This window comes from Blennius ocellaris (genome assembly GCF_963422515.1).
Source record: "Blennius ocellaris genome assembly, chromosome: 10".
NCBI lineage: Eukaryota > Metazoa > Chordata > Actinopteri > Blenniiformes > Blenniidae > Blennius > Blennius ocellaris.
Genome location: NC_137659.1, coordinates 5,003,211 through 5,021,614, shown reverse-complemented (window position 1 = coordinate 5,021,614; position 18,404 = coordinate 5,003,211). Strand labels below are relative to the sequence as shown.

General features: G+C 40.9%; 1 protein-coding gene across 1 annotated transcript in view; it reads left to right on the top strand.

Annotated features, from left to right (window-relative positions):
* LOC308135098 (contactin-associated protein-like 4) overlaps nucleotides 1-18,404 on the top strand; it is a gene marked incomplete at both ends in the record, with an annotated part of 85,955 nt that overhangs the window by 17,578 nt on the left and 49,973 nt on the right. The window contains 3 exons of the mRNA XM_080502971.1: nucleotides 2,450-2,650; nucleotides 14,650-14,825; nucleotides 14,917-15,045. Coding sequence (XP_080359097.1) covers nucleotides 2,450-2,650; nucleotides 14,650-14,825; nucleotides 14,917-15,045 — 506 coding nt within the window. The remainder of the gene's footprint in view (nucleotides 1-2,449; nucleotides 2,651-14,649; nucleotides 14,826-14,916; nucleotides 15,046-18,404) is intronic.

Sequence of the window (18,404 nt, the reverse complement as noted above, 5' to 3'; positions counted from 1 at the left end):
AGTTTGCATGTTCTCTCCCATGCGCTTGTGTGTGTGTCGGGGGGGGGGGGGGGGTTCTCCCACCATCCAAAGACATGCATGTGTGGGTAAATAGATAAAAACAAAGGAAGTGTCCTCACACCCAAACGCAGTTTCATGGAACCGCGTTGTTTTTGGCCGATCATCCACACGGCGTGGCGTTTTAGGAGCGTTTAGGGAATAAGTAAATGAATTTAAGATTATCTCTAAATAACATGGAGCATATGGTAGATTAGACAGACAAATACAAATTTAGACGCTATGCAGTCTTTCTTTTATCGTATTTTATTAAATCATCTTTAACATCCATGTATTTCATCCATATTCTCTACCATTTTGTCCAACTTCCTAGGGTTGTAGGCAGGATGCACCCAGAGAGACAGATAATCACTCCCAATCCAATTTAACGGCGCCAATAAGTCTTGAATGCAAACTTTTAGACCGCAAGGGAACTGGAATAACAAGAGAGAAAAAAAGCTCTTTAACCGGGGACTTTCTTGCAGTGAGGGAACGGCGCGAACCACTTCAGCTGAGCAGTTTGTAATAACGTTGAGTGTATCAAGGAGTGACGCAATCGCAAATCTTGTGAATCTGTACGTTATTACTACAATAAGGTGGATAAAACCTCCAATTAATGGATCTTCTAAATGATCGCACTCATTAGGCCTAAACCATTTGTGTGTTTACGTTGGGAGGGAGAAAAAAAATATATGTTTGAGGGGTAATTATAGAGCGTATAATTACAAAAATACATCACGCTGAAATGAGACTGTAACATTGGACCTAATTAGAGTGCTTGATTGTATATTAAACAGTAAACTAGATCTAAGTAGTGTTTCCAGCTTCACACTCAGAGGATGACTAAGTGCTTTGCAGCTGCAGCGTTCTGCACCGTAATCAGCAGGAAATACACCGAACAATGCAATAATAAGAGCGTTACTGCAGGCGGCGTTGATGTTTGATCGTGTGCGAGTGTTGCAGGGTGCCAGGTTCATTAAAGAGCGTTCTGTCAGGGAGAGCCGATGAGAAATTTGATGCTGAGCTCAGCTCCTGCAGCGCCTTTTAAACAATTCAGGTTTTGCAGTATTTATTTATTTTTTTCCCCACCGCCCACTCCGTTTGGTTTTACCCACCTCACCTCGTCTCACCTCGGCTCGGATCCCCCGGCGAGCGAGCGAGCAAGCGGCGGACGCCAGCAGAGAGATTTCTCTTTGGAAGGCGCTGAACGGAATACGCATGCGATCCCTCGCTGGGAAGACGTTCACGTCACTGCAATCACAGAAACCAGCAGGATTTTTGGTACGGCCGAGGAAAGTGTGCTTTTCAAAATTCAAAAAGCTTTGCCTTCACACGGATAGAACGACATGGGTTGAAGACTCGCGTTTTAAAATGAAAGGAAATTGAAATATGAGGGCTTGTTTACTTTTGTAGTGTTTTGGGTGCAACTTTTTGAAAACGGCTGCCAAAGAAGAACTTATGGGAAATGCTCTGTCTCCATGGAAACGGGGGAGAAACGCAACTTTTTTGAAACGCTGCTACTGCACATGTGCACTCCAGCTTTTGTAAATAGTTCTTCAGCACATTCGCGAGTAGATGGACAATAACAACAGTGTTTACCTCTGGAGTGTCTTGACCCCAATTAATGTTCTCCTGGGACTTGGTAGTTTTATAATTGACAGTGACAGTAATAACAACCCAACTTCGTCTTCCCATTGTTTATAGTTCTTTGCAAGCCCGTGTGTGTGGTTTCATTACACAAAAACAACTGACTCATTAAGCGTTTCTGCAATTCCCATGTAAACAGACGTCATATTCAAAACGCTGCCGTATAAACGTGAAGCTTTCTTGAAACGAAAACCTCGAATGAATCTCCTTTCACTTCGAACATTATCGTGTAAATCGGGTCTAAGTTATTTTCTTCATCACATACAAATTAGACACAAAATATTCCATTATTGTCTTCTACAGGGGCTTCTCTGGGTGAAGTTTGCATGTTCTCTGGGCGTGTCAGTTAAGATGTATTTTAGGTTGATTACTGACTGACAGGGATTGTTCTGGTTGATATCCCATCTTTTGCTTATATTTCTAATGTAGCATGGGCTTAAAAAAAATAACCGACTTAAAAGGCTGACTTCACGCACATTAAATATTTGTATTTCAAAATCCAGAGTGAAGCAGATCTGTCAACTGTCACTTGTGGAAGGTGAAGTTACTCTATTAACTTAAGGCAAATTCACTTTTTCCCAGATTAAGTGAAGTTAGTACATGATTTTACCATAGCTTCGCAATAATTTACCATAAGATTTCTATCTGTTAAAGAGGCGTGTGTTCAGTGTAACCTATTTGTTTGGTTTAGGTCGGTGTTCTAAATGTTTCTCTCTTGTTGTATCACCGAGTCGCTCCTCAGTGTCTGCTTTGTTTTGCTTTCCAGCCTCTGATGTGGTGAGCCTCGGCGGCGGTGGCCTGGCGTTCAGGCTGAGTCCAGGAAGCAGGCGAACATCCAAAGAGGTCGTCTCTGTGAAGTTTACAACCCAGAGGAATTCTGGGATGCTGCTGCAGGCGCAGGGGCGCGAGGGATCCAGCCTTAATCTGGAGCTGGAGGGAGGAAAACTACTGCTGCTGCTCAGAGAAGGTAGGGTAAACATCACAAACTGACACCGTCCCATCCTTACTCTGGAATTTAATGCAGAAGTAAACACATGTGTGAAAATGCCAGGAACAAAATAAGCGGTACTCAAAGCTGAGAAAATGATGTCTTCAAGAGGAAATACATATACAGCAGCAGGTTCCACAGACGAAAATGCATAGTCATAAATTAAATGGGTAACTTTTTCATTCAATAACATTAAAGAGAAAAATAGAGAAAATTCCAACAGTTCCAGCTGAGAAAACGGTGATAATGGAAAAGAAAATCTCACTTTTCGACAGGAAGAAACCTCCAGCAGGTTTATACACGGAGGCGGAGGCTTTCTGTAGTGGATATGAGAAAAAAGCATCGGAAAGACCCAGAGAGTTAAAAAAGAAAGAAAGAAAGAAAAAAAGAAGTTGATATCAGACAGGAAGCTAATCCACCTCCAGACGTGATTCCTGCTGGAGGAGACCAAGAGAGGAGAGAGCACAGAATAGTTCCAGTGGTAACGTGTAAACTTTTGAACTAAAAGTGTAAAGCGCTATTTGAACTATTGAGTTATTTGAACGTTTTCAGCTTTTTGAAAACGGCTCCCAAGGTGGAACTTTTTGAAGATTCTCCAACCCTGCCTCAAATTTTTCTGAAACTCTGCTAATGCGCATGCGTAACGTTTGCAATGTTTGTTTGCAGTGTGTCACAACTCCCAGTCCATATTCTCCAGATTTAGTTGAGAGCCACCGCAATAACGCCCACTGTCCACGCGAATGTCCATGTGCTCTCATTGTAGTGTATTGTAAAAGTGCAAAATTCAATGAGCCAAATTTTCATCATTAAACTGTAGACAAAAAATAAATTACTTTTACTGAGATAGAACAACGAAATGACTGTGGAGGGCCAAAATAAAAACTGTAGTGGGAAAGAAAATTTCAGTTGTCATGCAGCCAAAACTAATGCTGCCAAACGATTGGTCGAGGTCTTGGCTCTCTGCAGCCGATCTGTCTCGTTTCAGCCGTGATGGATTGCTTTCCGTTCACCATAGCATGTGTTCGGGACACACTCTGCGGGACTTGATGCATGGCGTCTATACGGAGGTGTGTGTGTGTGTGTGTGTGTGTGTGGGTGGGGGGGGGGGGGTTAAGGGAAGCTGTAATGTTACAACTTGAGTGGCTCCTTCAATTAAACAGAATCAATTGTGAATTCTGCCAAGATTTCTTGTTAGACAATAAGTTATAGAGACGGACGGTGCTGATCGAAGGTGGGGCGATCGCCCACCGTCACAACAGCTTGGCTCGGATCTCAGGGACTTAAAGCATCGACTGACTGTCAAACCGACTAAAGCGTATAAGTAGTTCACTGCTATTCACTCACTTCATGACTGCGGTGGCAATTATTGGAATATTTCTACTAAAGTCAACTTTTATTTTTGAAGGCAAATATTTGGACTTTCAAACGGTGATGAGTAAGTCACAGTGGAAATTGTTCACAATACAGAAGGTGACTGAGTTACATAATGTCTCGATTTCAAAGAATGAAGAAAATTATTTCTTCCACTTCCTACCAGCACCATGTAAAAACGGGTCAGGATCTCTTAGACAACTAGTTTCAATACTAATACTTCTCACTTTTACAGCTGAGTATTTTGCAGAATTTTTAAAATTTTTATTTGACTTAAAGCTGCTCAATCAGAATCCACACGGAAAAAATTAAGAATTTAGGACCTAATTTTAGTGGATGCATTGTCAATACCTTTCTGAAGGAAATTCATCTTTACACTCATACAAACACATATTTCCAGCACTTATATTTGTTCGCTCAATCTTGATTCGGCTTGAAGACTCTTTGAGAAAATCAGGTTGTTTTTTTTTTGGTGCGATTCATTTAAGCCACTGTGGGCTGAAGAATAATGCTCTAGTTTTTGTCTATTGGTTTATTCTCTGTGCAAACGTGGTACGTTTTTTGGGAAGTAAATAGATTTTTTTTTTTCCGGTAGAGTAACTAAGTAAAGAATACTTTTATTTCACAGCAATCGAATGAACTTGAATTGTTGACAATTGACCCTATTCAGTGCTCCGAGGTGTCGCTCACCTAAATAAATGGGGAAGATGCTCACACATTCGTATTTTTACTGAAAAAATCTCCTTCCTTCTGCCTAAATGGAAGAAAATGAGCAGCTTTGTCAACTGTGCTTCAGGGCCGACTTTCCTCCAGGTGACAGTCACAGTTACACACAGTCTCATCCTTCTCACTGTCTGTTGGATATTTGGCTCAGAGAGCAGAGCCGTCGGTTTTCCAATCTAAATGTTGTTGGTGTCGAAGTCCAGAATCTCATCCAGGCCATATGCAAATGTCTCTTTGGGCCAAAAATATAATAAATAAAAACTGAACCTTGCTGCCAAAAGAGGTTGTGCACCTCACCTGGCAGCCGTTCGTGAGTGAGTGAATGTGTGAAACATGTTCAGAGTACAGAAGCAGAATAACATCCATTCATTATGCTTACTAGCTGTTTCAAGGGCTGAATTTGCATGCATCCACAGAAAGAGTATGACTGCGTTAAAACAAGAGCACTTGCTTCATGTGGACTGCATGCGAAAAAAATTTCCTTATATGAGGACTTATTTTTAGGTAACAAAATCACAAAGACAGTTTGTAGAGAAATACAGCGTGTTCTCCTAAACAAGCACAGGCGGGGTACGATCCCTTAAAAGCTCGGGAAGTTCTGTATCATCGTGACGAGCGGTTCACCTTGAAGACTGTCATTTCCAAGAAAACACTTCAGTCAACAGCAGTGCAATCACATCTGATGTGTTAAAAAAAAAAGGCAGATCTACCTTTAGACGATGTCGTCCATAAAACAAAACAAAACGCTGTTAAAAGAAATGAAGGCCATCGGTTGACATGATACAGGAGAAAGACAGTTTATGTGCTTTAATTCTTTTGTCTCTCTTTCTGGCCCAATTCTCTCTTCCCTCACTTGACTTCTTTCTGCTGCTTTCCTCCGTTTCGCTTGTAATTACAGTTGTTTGTCTTGATTTGTCTCCCCTCACGTCACACAGTCTTTTATTTCCTCCCGTCAGAAGAGACTATTTGCCTTGTTTGAGCCGCACTCATTCCATAATCCCGTCTGCTGCCTCACTATCTTGTCCCTCACGCATACACAGAAACTCTTTTCATATTTCCACCCAACCATCGTCTCCAGTTTTCCTCTCCCTTCATTGTTGCGTATCTCAGTCTTGTGAATATGCCACAGCATAATATCTTCTTCTTTTTTCAAAGTTGGCCATGAGCTTTTTGTTTTCGTTTTCTCCTTCCTGTTGATGCACCTTCTGCAGTCTGATTGTGTAATGTGGGACTTTTTGCTGTGTACACTCATCATGGCTTCACACGAGGTCCACCGCACCGTGCCACATCCCCGTTTGGCCGCCGCGCAGAGCCGATGCGGTTCTCTTTATGAGGCAACACTGAGCAACCGCCACGCGCCGCAGCAGCAACACAAGTTAGAGGCTTCATGGAAGATGAATTACACTTCAATAGATCGGAATCTGTTGCACTGATCAGCACTGTCGTGTAATGCAAACTGTTATGAGCTGATTCTCCACAGTGTGTCACTTATGTTTTTTGCATAGTTTTTTTTTTTTTTAATTCCAGCTCAGCCATTTCACTGTCACTACTTATGTGTAAAGAGATCTTTCATGTGTGCAGACTATTTTAGGAGGCTGGGAGATAAAGGCTGATGTGGCAGAAGCTGTGTATTGATGTCATTTCATTGACAATTTAAAAAAAAAGAGAGAGAGAGATTAGAAAGCATTTCATCTCTCGATTGCTTCATTCAAGAGTCTCTCAATTTATCATCTGCGCTCCATCTCATTCCATCCCCTGCTCCTCTACTGCAACACCGATCATCTCCGTGTCCTCCTTCACTATGTCCTCGATTGTTCTCTTCCTGCCTGGCAGCTTCATCTTAAACATGCTTTGTCCAGTTTATCTCCTATCTCTCCTCAACCTGGTTTCTCCAGGTTTATCTCCAAACTGCTCAACGTTATCTCTCTGATCTGCTCATTCCTAATCTGTCCCCAATGAATATTAAAGCATTTTAATCTCTGCCACCTTCAGGTGGAATACTCTGTTTGTATTCCATTTAGGCAGATTTAAGTATATATATGCATGTGTCAAACACATTATAGTTCAGGGCCCACAAACATCCCAGTTTCATCTTTAATGGGCCAAATTGGAAAAATAGTGCCATAATAATGTTTAAATTTAAACTTTAAAATGTTTCTTTATTGTGATGTAGCATACATGTGATGAAGATCATCTATAGTTTTGCAAAGACAACCAATTACTACAAAAAAATTACTACAATTTCTACATAAAACCCATTTTAATGAAAACTACTGGTGCAAAATTAAGTCCACAGGAACTCCTATAGCTGTTGCATTATGAATGTTTTTACAAATTCACCCTGACAGCACGGCTTTGAAGCGACCTTTCATAGCAGCATCACCGCATCTCATCGTTGTGTTCGCCACTCTTAGGAAATTAGTTTTAAAAATCAAAGCTTTCTTTCACATTTTTACAATTTGCTTGGTGGTTTGGCCCGATTGGAGCCTCTTGCCGGCCAGTTTACATCCCTCGGGCCTTATGTTTGCCACCCCTGCTACTGAATGATGCATCAGTCCCACAGCTGAAGGTTGGAAGCGCACTGTGAGTCTCAGACACCCACTTCACTGCAATGCTGGATGGAAGTACTGTGCAGCCATGTTTTCTGACACTTTAAGATGTTTCAAAATTTACACAGTTAATAATAAATTGCTGCACATAAAATGAAATTTTTTTTTTTTTTATTAAAGTTCACTGTCAATCATTGTTCTGTGCCTGAAACATTCAACCCTGTGTTCGCTGAATAATGCAGTCAAAAGGGGAAAAAAAGTGGGGGGGAAAAAAGTGAAACTACTTCAATAACTGGGAGGTCACGTGATTAGCCTCTTGTTTACAGACTTCCATTAAGACAGATTTGGAGTTGAAGAGTATTAATCCAGGAAGTAAACAGTCTGTTCCTGTTATGTCGAGCTCTGAGCCACCCTACAGATCGGGCAAAACAGTCTTTAATGGGCTGTTCGTGGTCTGCAGGGGCAAATGGGTATCTACTATAGAGGATTTAAATCTGTTAAACCTGATAGAAAAAAAAGAAGCTATTTCGGCATAAACACAAAAATCTAAATGCTGTCTGTGATTAGAGCTTATGACAAAATGCAGTTTCTGTATTTCTGTATACGGAGCTCAGTTGCTGCCATCCATCTGCCATGTCTTCCACTCGGATTCCAACAAGGGTCACCAGTGTCAGAACTGCACCACTGAGCAATGAAAGAAAGTTGTCTGCTTTGATTCATCACTTTTTATGTGACTTCGTGTGGATGGCTGCGTTTGTGTCCGTGGTTTACCTGGGAAGGAAATTGTACAGCTGAATGCAAAAAGGAAAGAAAAAAGACGACGACGACAGGCAATCAGAGGCAGTGTGATGATCCATATCAGTGGCTGTCAACCTTGTATTTTTCCTTAGAGCTCTGTCACATTGCCTTAAAGCAAAGACTGTTGGCCCCCTCTGAGTTGCCAAAACATTACAGTAAAACCACACACTTGCACGCCCACCCACTCTCACCAGCATATGAAACCATTAATGTATAGAGGTATCTCTAAAAGGTGTCTTAACATGGGTTGTATATTCAAGTGCAGTTGATCAGAAACCAATGTTCCCTCTTAGAAAGAGTCCTATCATTTAAAGAAGACATTAACTTACAATGTCATGCCTGATTTACTGACATCCTGCATGAGGTGGGTTGAATTTCAGACGTGTAGAAGCAGAATGTCCACCGTTTGTTATCCCCCACATACACAAAATTAAATGTGAATATTATGGAGTTGGACGTTATCAAACATATCTGAGCATTACTACAAATACAATATTCAAGATTCATTTTGGGAGATGTTCGATCACAAAGTCAAAGTTTTATCTAAAAGACAGAAAATGTTTTAAAATCAAGTCTTAAAAAAACCTGTTGATGGAATCTCGGACATTAACCCATTCACACCATGCAAGGAGCTCATCCATTGGGAGCAATTCAAGGATTCTTTGACATGTATGACGAGGAATCAAACCTGCAAGCATCTGATTGAGAGATGACACGCTCCCAACCGAGCAACGGCTGCACCAAATAATAAATAACAGCAGTAACATTGATTTGCACCACCTTGTGAATTACTTTGAGCAGTCATTGACACTCGGACAAATTAATTTATCTTACATGATCCAATAGAGAACAAATTTTGGAATATCATTTTATCGGCCAGTCAGGCTTGTAATGACCCTTTGATTAACTGAGAGTTATTTAGTAATATTGTCCTCTTTGTGCTGTACCAGGAGTGGGGTTTGAACCCACGTGGACACATGTCCATTGGATCTTAAGTCCAACGCCTTAACCACTCGGCCATCCTGGTGTGGGAAGTTAGGGCTTTTTTTGTGTGTCGGTCAGTGAACTTCAGTGACCAAAATCGAAGAACTTTAATGTCAATTACATAGTTGCAATCAACATTGAGTCCCATTTCTCAATAACGCAGTCATTCTTGTGTTCCATTGAGAAACAATATAGCCATGATGAACATAAGTACATATTTGTTGTGTAGTGAAATGATCTTCCCAAATTTTTGGATAACCTTTTACATGACAATACTGTTTGAACTAAATTCCAAGCAAAACATACCAGGAGTGGGGTTTGAACCCACGTGGACATTCATCCATTGGATCTTAAGTCCAACGCCTTAACCACTCGGCCATCCTGGTGGACTTCCTGGCTCAAGAGTGTGTCTCATTGAGAACTTCATTTAAACATTCATGTCATACCTCCTTGATGGTACTCAGTTCCTTCAATTAAAATATTTTAGATCCCAGACGTCTCTCCTCTCCTCCGGTGTCCTTCAAAGCTCTATCCTGGGCCTCATCCTCTTCATTGTCTGTCTCCATCCCCTTGGCCATACTTTTTGGAACTGCAATATTCAATCCCACTGCTATGCGGATGACACTTAGCTCTACTTTTCCACCAAATAAATCAGAAATACAACCTAGTGTTGTTGTTTTTGTTGTTGCACATCTTCTAGAATTTTACCTTCTTGGAAATCTGCAAACTATTGTTTTTGGTGCAGTGCTGGTGCTGCTTTGATCATCATTTTCTACAGCAGTCATGGCTTACGGTGTACAGGTAGCCTTCACACAAATGTAGACATTTCTTGGAAAAGACATTAAAACACTCGGTAGAGCGGCAACCTTCATCACTTTTGTTTGCCAAACCGAGTTAGCATCGCTGACATGATAGCCGTTAGCTCTTATCGATGCTAACTAGGTAGCTCAGGTAGCTACATTGCTGTGTGAAATGTGACTTGTTCCTTTGAAAAAGGCTCAGCTACCAGGTTACAGAGAGGCTGCAAGGCTTCCTGGGAGATGTGTTAGTGGTGTTATTACGAGAAATTTCAAAGAAAAGTTAGTGTGATGAGATGAAAGAAGATAAATGGGACATTTTTTTTGCAGTTTTTTGAGAGTTATTCAGCAACGGTTAGCCGTTATCATCCCAAAATCGAATCGATTGGTCCTTGAATGATGACAAATCATCCCTGAAAATATCATGCAATTTGGGACGGTAGTTTTTGCAAAAAGTTGGTAACACTACACACACAACACAATACATACATACATACATACATACATACATACATACATACATACATACATACATACATACATACATCTGTTCGTTGGTGAAGGTAACAAAGGGAATTCATTTTTGTACTTAACGCAGTGGTTTCGAAAAAATAATGTCTTGTGTGTTTCTTCTGAAATTTCTGGCAACTTATACCCTGAAGTTCGCCCAGCGTTGGCTGGAAAAACACAATAATTGTCTCTCAGCTCCTCGTGACCTAAGCGTAAATGAAGCAGGATGAACAGATACAAGTACTTTCTGTATTCCCCAGATTTCATGGAGCAGAGAATGATCATTCATACAGCATGTGAGATTTAGTCTAATCAGCCGCTCTCAATGTGACAGTCTGGGGTTTTGCAGGTGACTTTCGTTGCAGTTTACCTTATCGTGCCACATCAGTTAAAAAAAAAGAAGAAAAAAAGTGACTGTTTCACTGAGCTCAGCTTGCACAACAAAAGACAAAAAAACTTTTGAGGCAGCTAAAATCTCGCTGCAAACTTCTGACTCAGTGACCTGGGCTGTGAATCATTACCGAGCTCCTGTGACAGGCACTGTGCTTTATGAGAGTCAATTGCTGAAATAATTATACAGCCGGATTTCTGATAACAGCGATCAGATTTTGCACGGCAGTAATAGAATAGCAGACGAGATACGGTGTGGGGATATTGTCTCGGGGACACGTGTGGAATGACAAAATGATACAAACTACTGTTCAGCACAGATTATAGCGATGAGGCAGTCAATCAGAATCTCCTTGGTTGCAGGAAAAACTGCTTCGGACATCGTTTCAACTAGTTTTCAAAGTTTTTATTTGTGTCCTGAAGAATTTACAGCACAAGCACTTTAAATTGGATTTGATTACTCCCCCAAGTCTCTTAAAAACAGACAGATAGTCAGCTGTTTTGCTCTATTTTTCAGTGATCTATCCACTTGATGTACCGACATTCAAGTTTGATGAACAGGAAAGGAGAGACAATCTGAAAGTGACTGGACGAAAGCCACAGTACATCCTGAACAGTTCAACCATCTGTCACAGGGCAAACAATTGCTCATACTAAACAAAACAGAAACGGAAAGCGTTTGATGCTCTTTGGGTTTAAACTCGCATGACAATGATGGTCTGAGTCACTAAAAACGCAACTTTTTGAAAATGCTCTGATTCTGTCTCCGTGTAAATGGGGATAAAACCCAACTTTTGCCTTGAAAAATGCAAAAACGATGCATTTTCACTTGAAATGTTGTCATGTAAACGTGGCCAAAGAGCAGCTGGTTAACCCAGCATGTATGGTGATTATGGGCGAAAGGTGGAAGATCAGAAGAAAACAAGAAGGTGCAAACTCAACAAAGAATCAAACTAAGTTGCTGTTTTCTCTGCCCTTTTTTCCTCCTCCAATAATTGAAAAAGTAATTTATCTCCATCAGGATAAGTGTGTTGACTCCACCGTTTTTAGGGGCCTTATTTTATGTTCAACATCTAATTTGATTTGGGTCTTGTGAGCAAGGCAGATCATTATTTCAATACTTTCCAGACAGTATTGTCTTGATTAGTTTCTAGCAAGTTATTTCGCTTTGTCAGTCTAAAAGTAAGTTCTCTATCACTTTAGTCGGACCACTTCAACATCAGCAGGGTCACAGTATTTGAATGCAGGGCAATAAAAGGAAAAGGGAATGGACAAGGAAGAAATGTCTCGACACAGCCAAGTAATTACATTTTTTTCCCACTTCAGACCAGACGTTAACAAATTAAATTGATCTTTTTGACTTGTATAGATAGCTCAGATGTCGATTATGATAAACAGTTCATTAGTCTGTTTTATTACATAATTTTATTGGATAGAAAGTCTTTATGATGGAATGCTTTGGACTTACAGGATTAATTTTATGTTATTTCCTGCAAAAGAAACGCATGCAGTTCTTGGCTTCTTCTCGATATTAATATTAGCAGTCCTATTTGTTTAGGCGTCTGATCTATTGCGCTGATTTGGAAATCTCTTTCCCATTATTCATGCAGTAATCAACTCATTCATCCTCTAAAACTTCCGTCCCTTAAGGTTTTTTGTTTCCACCAGTTCCAGTGTAATAATTGCTCCATTAATCAGTGCCATAGACTGTATGTAGCGATAGACAACGTGACTCCGCCTCCTCCTGTTGTGCAAAAATGAAGCCAAATATGCCGGATATAAGTGCTACCAGACGTTTCCAGACTCTATATAATCACCGTCTGGAAGTGCTGAAAGGATTCATAAGTCCCATAAACAGACCAGCTTGCTGTCGATCTTATGGACACACCCACTTCTTAGAGGATAAAATTGCTAAAACCAGAGAAATGACGTTTATACACAATAATGCAATTATTTTCCTTTTTCTTTTATTTCTCACTGTGCTGTACTGGTCCGCCCTCTCGCCTCACAATGAGAGGACCCACTGTTTGATTGCAGAGTCTGTGTTGTTTTCATGTTTGTGGATTGTCTTTATCCTTTCCCTGCTGGGTTTCATTGGTTATATATTAACTCTGTGATTTTAGATTTCCTGTAGGTTTAGATGTGATATTTGGGGGATTTCTTGTCTCTTCCTGTCGATCCTGTGCAGGATGTTTTCTGTCAGCTGGATCGACTCCAGCAACCACCATCTGGATAAAGTGGGTTTAAATAATACATAGATCGATGGATGTATTCTTTATGAAGTGAACAGGGCTTATAACTAACCAACCATTAGTGGGCATTTAAAACGATTTGGCCTCTTTTTCCCCCACAGTTTATAATCACTGCTGGTTAAAAGATCCCATTTGGGTTTTCCCTCTTGTATTGATTGCATGATTTCTTTTCCTATTTATGAAGTAAATCACTGTTGACAAGGGAGATTTACTGTGTATCAGATGGCGAGCAGGCCGAGTTTCTAACTTTTCATCCAAACTGCAGGACCATAAAGCCTCAGAGGATGAACTAAAATATCAAAGATACATTTGTCCATCATCTTCCAAACTGTCTGCTTCTTTTCTCTGAAGTTACAATCGCCTTTCCCTGAAGAACATCGGATACATTTTTAATGACTGACAGCAGTCTGCTCGCTCTCCAGTTCCTTCTCTCTGTACAAACACTGTTTCTCTCCCTCACTGCACTCAGTGGGTGGAGATGGATCTACTTATTAGGACCGGCTGGTGCTCATCTAACATTAATGATGTTTCCTTCGCGTTTTTTTTTTTTTTTTTCAAATTAGGCATAATCGAGTGTTTGGCTTCGGTTTTCTTAGTGCAAGTATGCAGATGTATGCAGTAGTTCCTGATGAGATGAGCGAGGAGCGACCCCTCGGTGGTTCTCCCCGAGGGAGTTTTGGGAAAAGCAAAAGATATTTAGGTGCTGTAAGGAGTCTGGAGTGTTGAAGCTGTCTGGAGGTTGGTGTTCGATGGTCAGGCTGTCAGTGGGAGGAAGGATGAGTAGGTCAGATAATGAGGAGATGGTGCACTCACAGGTCAGAGAACACACACACACACACAGGAAAATGTCCACGATTTACACCATTGAATATAGAATGATTTGTTCAAATTTATACACCACTGGATATCTGGCTACATCGAATGGTGGCTGTGACTCAGCTGGTAGAACACATGGTCGTCTATGAGCCAAAAGTGTCCCTGGACAAGATATTGAAGTCCAGATTTTCTAACAAAGGTGTGAGAACACCTTCAGTGGTGTGAATGTGGCGCCATTTCGATAGTGTTGAAACTGCTGAGTGAGGACCATCCAAAAACTTTGCCGCTTTTGGTATCTAAGGTCCCATTTTCAAGTGAAAATGCAAAAAATGTCATTGCGTTTTTGTGTTCCATTTATGTGAAAGTGGTACTCAGAGCCACTGAAGGTGCGAACTTTTTGAAAACACAAGCACTCCTACTGGAGCAGAATATACAAATGAAACAGTTCTGACAATTTGATTAAAAGACTGACTCCATCTTTATAATTTCCTGTTCTCGCAATGTGATTAATTTTCAAAAACGGTCTATTTGTCTCCGTCCATTTTGTCCCTTCCCACTTTATATCTATTCCATTATATCATCCATCCTTTACTTTTGACATCTGCATCCTTTATCAATATTGCTTTTAATATTTTCTGTTTTGCTCATCACTTTTTTTTTTTTTTTTTTTTTTTACTTTAGCTCTTGTTAACCTTTTCTTTCTTCTGCTTGCTCGCTTGTCTCCCTCCTCCTTATACCTGATATACACTCACCGTTTCTTTTTCCTTTCACGCCATCTCTCCTTCCAGGCAGGACTCCGTCCTCTGCGCCACGTCATCTCGCCTCCCTTGGCAGTCTGCTGGACGATCAGCACTGGCATCACGTTGCGCTGGAGCGGAGGAACACTCACCTCAACCTGACTGTGGACAAACACACCGAGAGGGTCCAGATCCCCGCCGAGTTCAGCCAGTGGGACATCGAGCAGGTGCTTAGAAACACATAGAATCCTCACCGTAGGGTGAATACGCCACAGATCCATCTTATTGAAGCCGTCCTGTTGTCCTCTCGCTGTACAGCTGTTTGTAGGGGAAGCCCACAGACTTCACTTCAAGAACAGCTTCCACGGTTGCATAGAGAACCTTCTTTACAACAGCCAGAACCTGATAGAGCTGGCGAAACACAACGACCACAAAGTTGCCATAAAAGTAAGTGGTTTTTTTTCCCCTGGTGTTTTAATACGTACGAGGCAGACACACACACACACAGTTAATCTGATAAAAGCCGTGAAGTGGAGGCTGCTGTTATGAATAAATGGTATCAGTGACAAATAAATTTGCGAGATAACTGTATTGTAAAGCAACACATTGGCTGGTTTTATCTGTTTCTTAGATTGGGCTGTATGTATATTTTTTATCTCCAGTCATCACTTGATGTCAACATTTGAATGTCTTTGGCACGCACAATTTGGTGGACTCTCACTTCTCTGTTTTATGTTAAAATTAGTTATTTCCTCTCAGGAGAGGACGGTGTTTCGCTGCATCCTGAGAAAAATGTTTGCCTTTCACTGTGGGTCTTTCCTAATGAGAAAATAATGGAGCTGTAATAGACCACTAATTTAATGAACTAATCAATTAATTGTATAATTGCATTTTGCGTTGGGCTGTCAGGCTTTTCTGCGTCTGTTCTCCATGTGCCTGCATGGGTTTTCTCTGGGTACTGTGGTTTCCTAAAATAGTCCAAAAACATATGTTTGAGACTTATTTGAGATTTAAGTTGACTGTGAGAGAGAATGTGTGTTATTGTGTGCTTGTGAAGGGCTTTGCTCCTTTCCAATTGTATCATAAGACGATGTTAGGTAAAAAACTTGTGCTGGGATGAATATTTACGATCAACCTTGACCTTTAGGATCAAAACAACCTTGAAGCCAGTTGAGAACAACAATTGTACCTGTGAGGAGGTGACACTAGCTGTATCAGGAGTGGGGTTTAAACACATGTGGGCATTTGCCCATTGGATCTTAAGTCCAACACCTTAACCACTCGGCCATCCGGGTATGTGTACCTGGTGTTTCTGATGCAATCATTTCCTCTCAGGACATTGATTTGTGGTAGCCAGTTGCACAGCAGCAGGCAAGACAAGACAGGCGTAACGTACTGTTAAGCTGGTGCCCAAACAGTAAGTTGCTTGACTGCTTTAAACTCACGCTGGTGAGAATTTTCAGTAAGGTCTGAAGAAACACAAGCGAGTTTACTCATCTCACATATTAAGATCGAGGTTTGAACCAACATGGACATTTGTCCTTCAGAGGTTATGAACAACAGCTCATAAACTAACGCATCATTGTCTTCCACTTCCGGATTTCTGTAAGATTTTAATCTTGGACCATTGATATAAATGTATTCATTTTGTATCAGCTTTCATATGCAAAGCACTGTCATTAAATATCTTTGTGTCAAGTTTTACTCAAAGTTGTATCCATTACAGGAAAACCACAGCATCCTAATAACTACAGTTATGCAGCACTTTTTGTGGAACTGAAAAATGGGAAGTGATGCAGGTACAGAGTAGGTCTTTTTGTGTTTTTGTCTTTTTATGGCGCCGACGCGAGTGGCAGCCTCTCCAGCATGTGAGTTTCTCTTGGAGATCATTAAAGTATCTATCTATCTATCTTTTTCATTGTGGAAGAAAGGGGAGACCATTGACAAGCAGTGTTCTTCAGTCGGAGGAAGTTGTTTCCAGTGTCGAAGGACAGGATGCGGTCATTCATGATTTTGAGAAGGGTAATTTGGAGGGGAAAGGTCGTCTATCAGTGAGGAGTGTACAGCGCATTCCATAACTTTAGAAAGGAACAATAGGTTGGAAATCTGTATTAAATAGTTACAGATGTCAGGGATGAGTCCTGGATTCTTCAGAATGGGGGTGACAGCAGCAATTACAAGAGGTTTTTTTGACAATGCCAATAGACAGACAAGAGTCAATTGTTGCAGTGATTAGTTGGGAGAGAGCAGGGAAGCAGGCCTTGATAAGGCATGAGGGGACAGGGTCCATGCTGGATGTGCCAGGATCGGCTGAGTAATGAGCTTGGAAAGGTCTGTAGTGAAGACTGAGGTAAAGATAATGGTTGTCAGGTTAACTGGAGCCAGCTGGATAAAGTAGAAGCAGATGGAGCAGTAGTTAAATTGCTGTAAATGTTGTCAATTTGGAAAAGTAATGTGAGTAAAAATGTACATTTATTCATTCTGAATGGCTGAACTACTGTCCACGGGATGGTTGATTATTGAGAGAAGAGCCTTTGGGTTTCCATTGTCGGAGCAATTCATTTTGAAGATAGTAGGAGACGAGAGATGTACAGTGACACTTTTGTTGATTGCAGATTCTCTCAAGTTGCACATGTGCGAGTTGATGGACTATAACAACAATGGTGGTCTCCAGAGTGCCATGACAGGTTCCATATTCTCCTGAGACTTGTTGAGTCAGCCATGATAGCAATCCAGCTTTGTCATCTGTCCGTACTAATGTCCGCGTACTCGCTATTGTTAATGTTTATAGCTTATTATTCTCTGTGTGTTTTCATTACAAAAAACAGCCTCCCCTAGTGGTTTATCATGCCAACTATGTTGTTGGTTCTGTGTTTTGACAGAAAGATGGCAAGTAAATAACACCCCCTTATGCATTGTACCAGGAGGGGGGTTTGAACCCACATGGACATTCATCCATTGGATTTTAAATCTAACGCCTTAACCATTCAACCATCCTGGTGTGGGCAATTATGGCCTTTTTTGTGTCGGTCAGTCAACTTCAGTGACCAAAATCGAGGAACATTAATGTCAATTACATAATTGCCATCAACATTGAGTCCCATTTCTCAATAATGCAGTCATCCTTGTAGCTTTCTATTGTGTTTTATTGAGAAATAATATAGCCATGATGAACATAACTACATATTTGTTGTGCGGTGAAATGGTCTTCCCAGATTTTTGGATAACCTTTTACATGACAATACTGTTTGAACTAAATTCCAAGCAAAACATACCAGGAGTGGGGTTTGAACCCACGTGGACATTCATCCATTGGATCTTAAGTCCAACGCCTTAACCACTCGGCCATCCTGGTGGACTTCTTGGCTCAAGAGTGTGTCTCATTGAGAACTTCACTTATACATTATACCACACCTCCTTCATGGTACTCATTTTCTTCAATTAAAATATTTTAGATCCCAGACATCTCTCCTCTCCTCCGGTGTCCTTCAAAGCTCAATCCTGGGCCTCATCCTCTTCATTGTCTGTCTACATCCCCTTGGCTATACTTTTTGGAGCTGCAGTATTCAATCCCACTGCTATGCGGATGACACTTAGCTCTACTTTTCCACCAACTAAATTATAAATACAACCTAGTGTTGTTGTTTTTGTTGTTGCACATCTTCTAGAATTTTACCTTCTTGGAAATCTGCAAACTATTTTTTTTTGGTACAGTGCTGGTGCCGCTTTGATCATCATTTTCTACAGCAGTCATGGCTTATGGTGTAGTGAGAAATGTGAAATTATTGACATGCTCAGAAAATAAC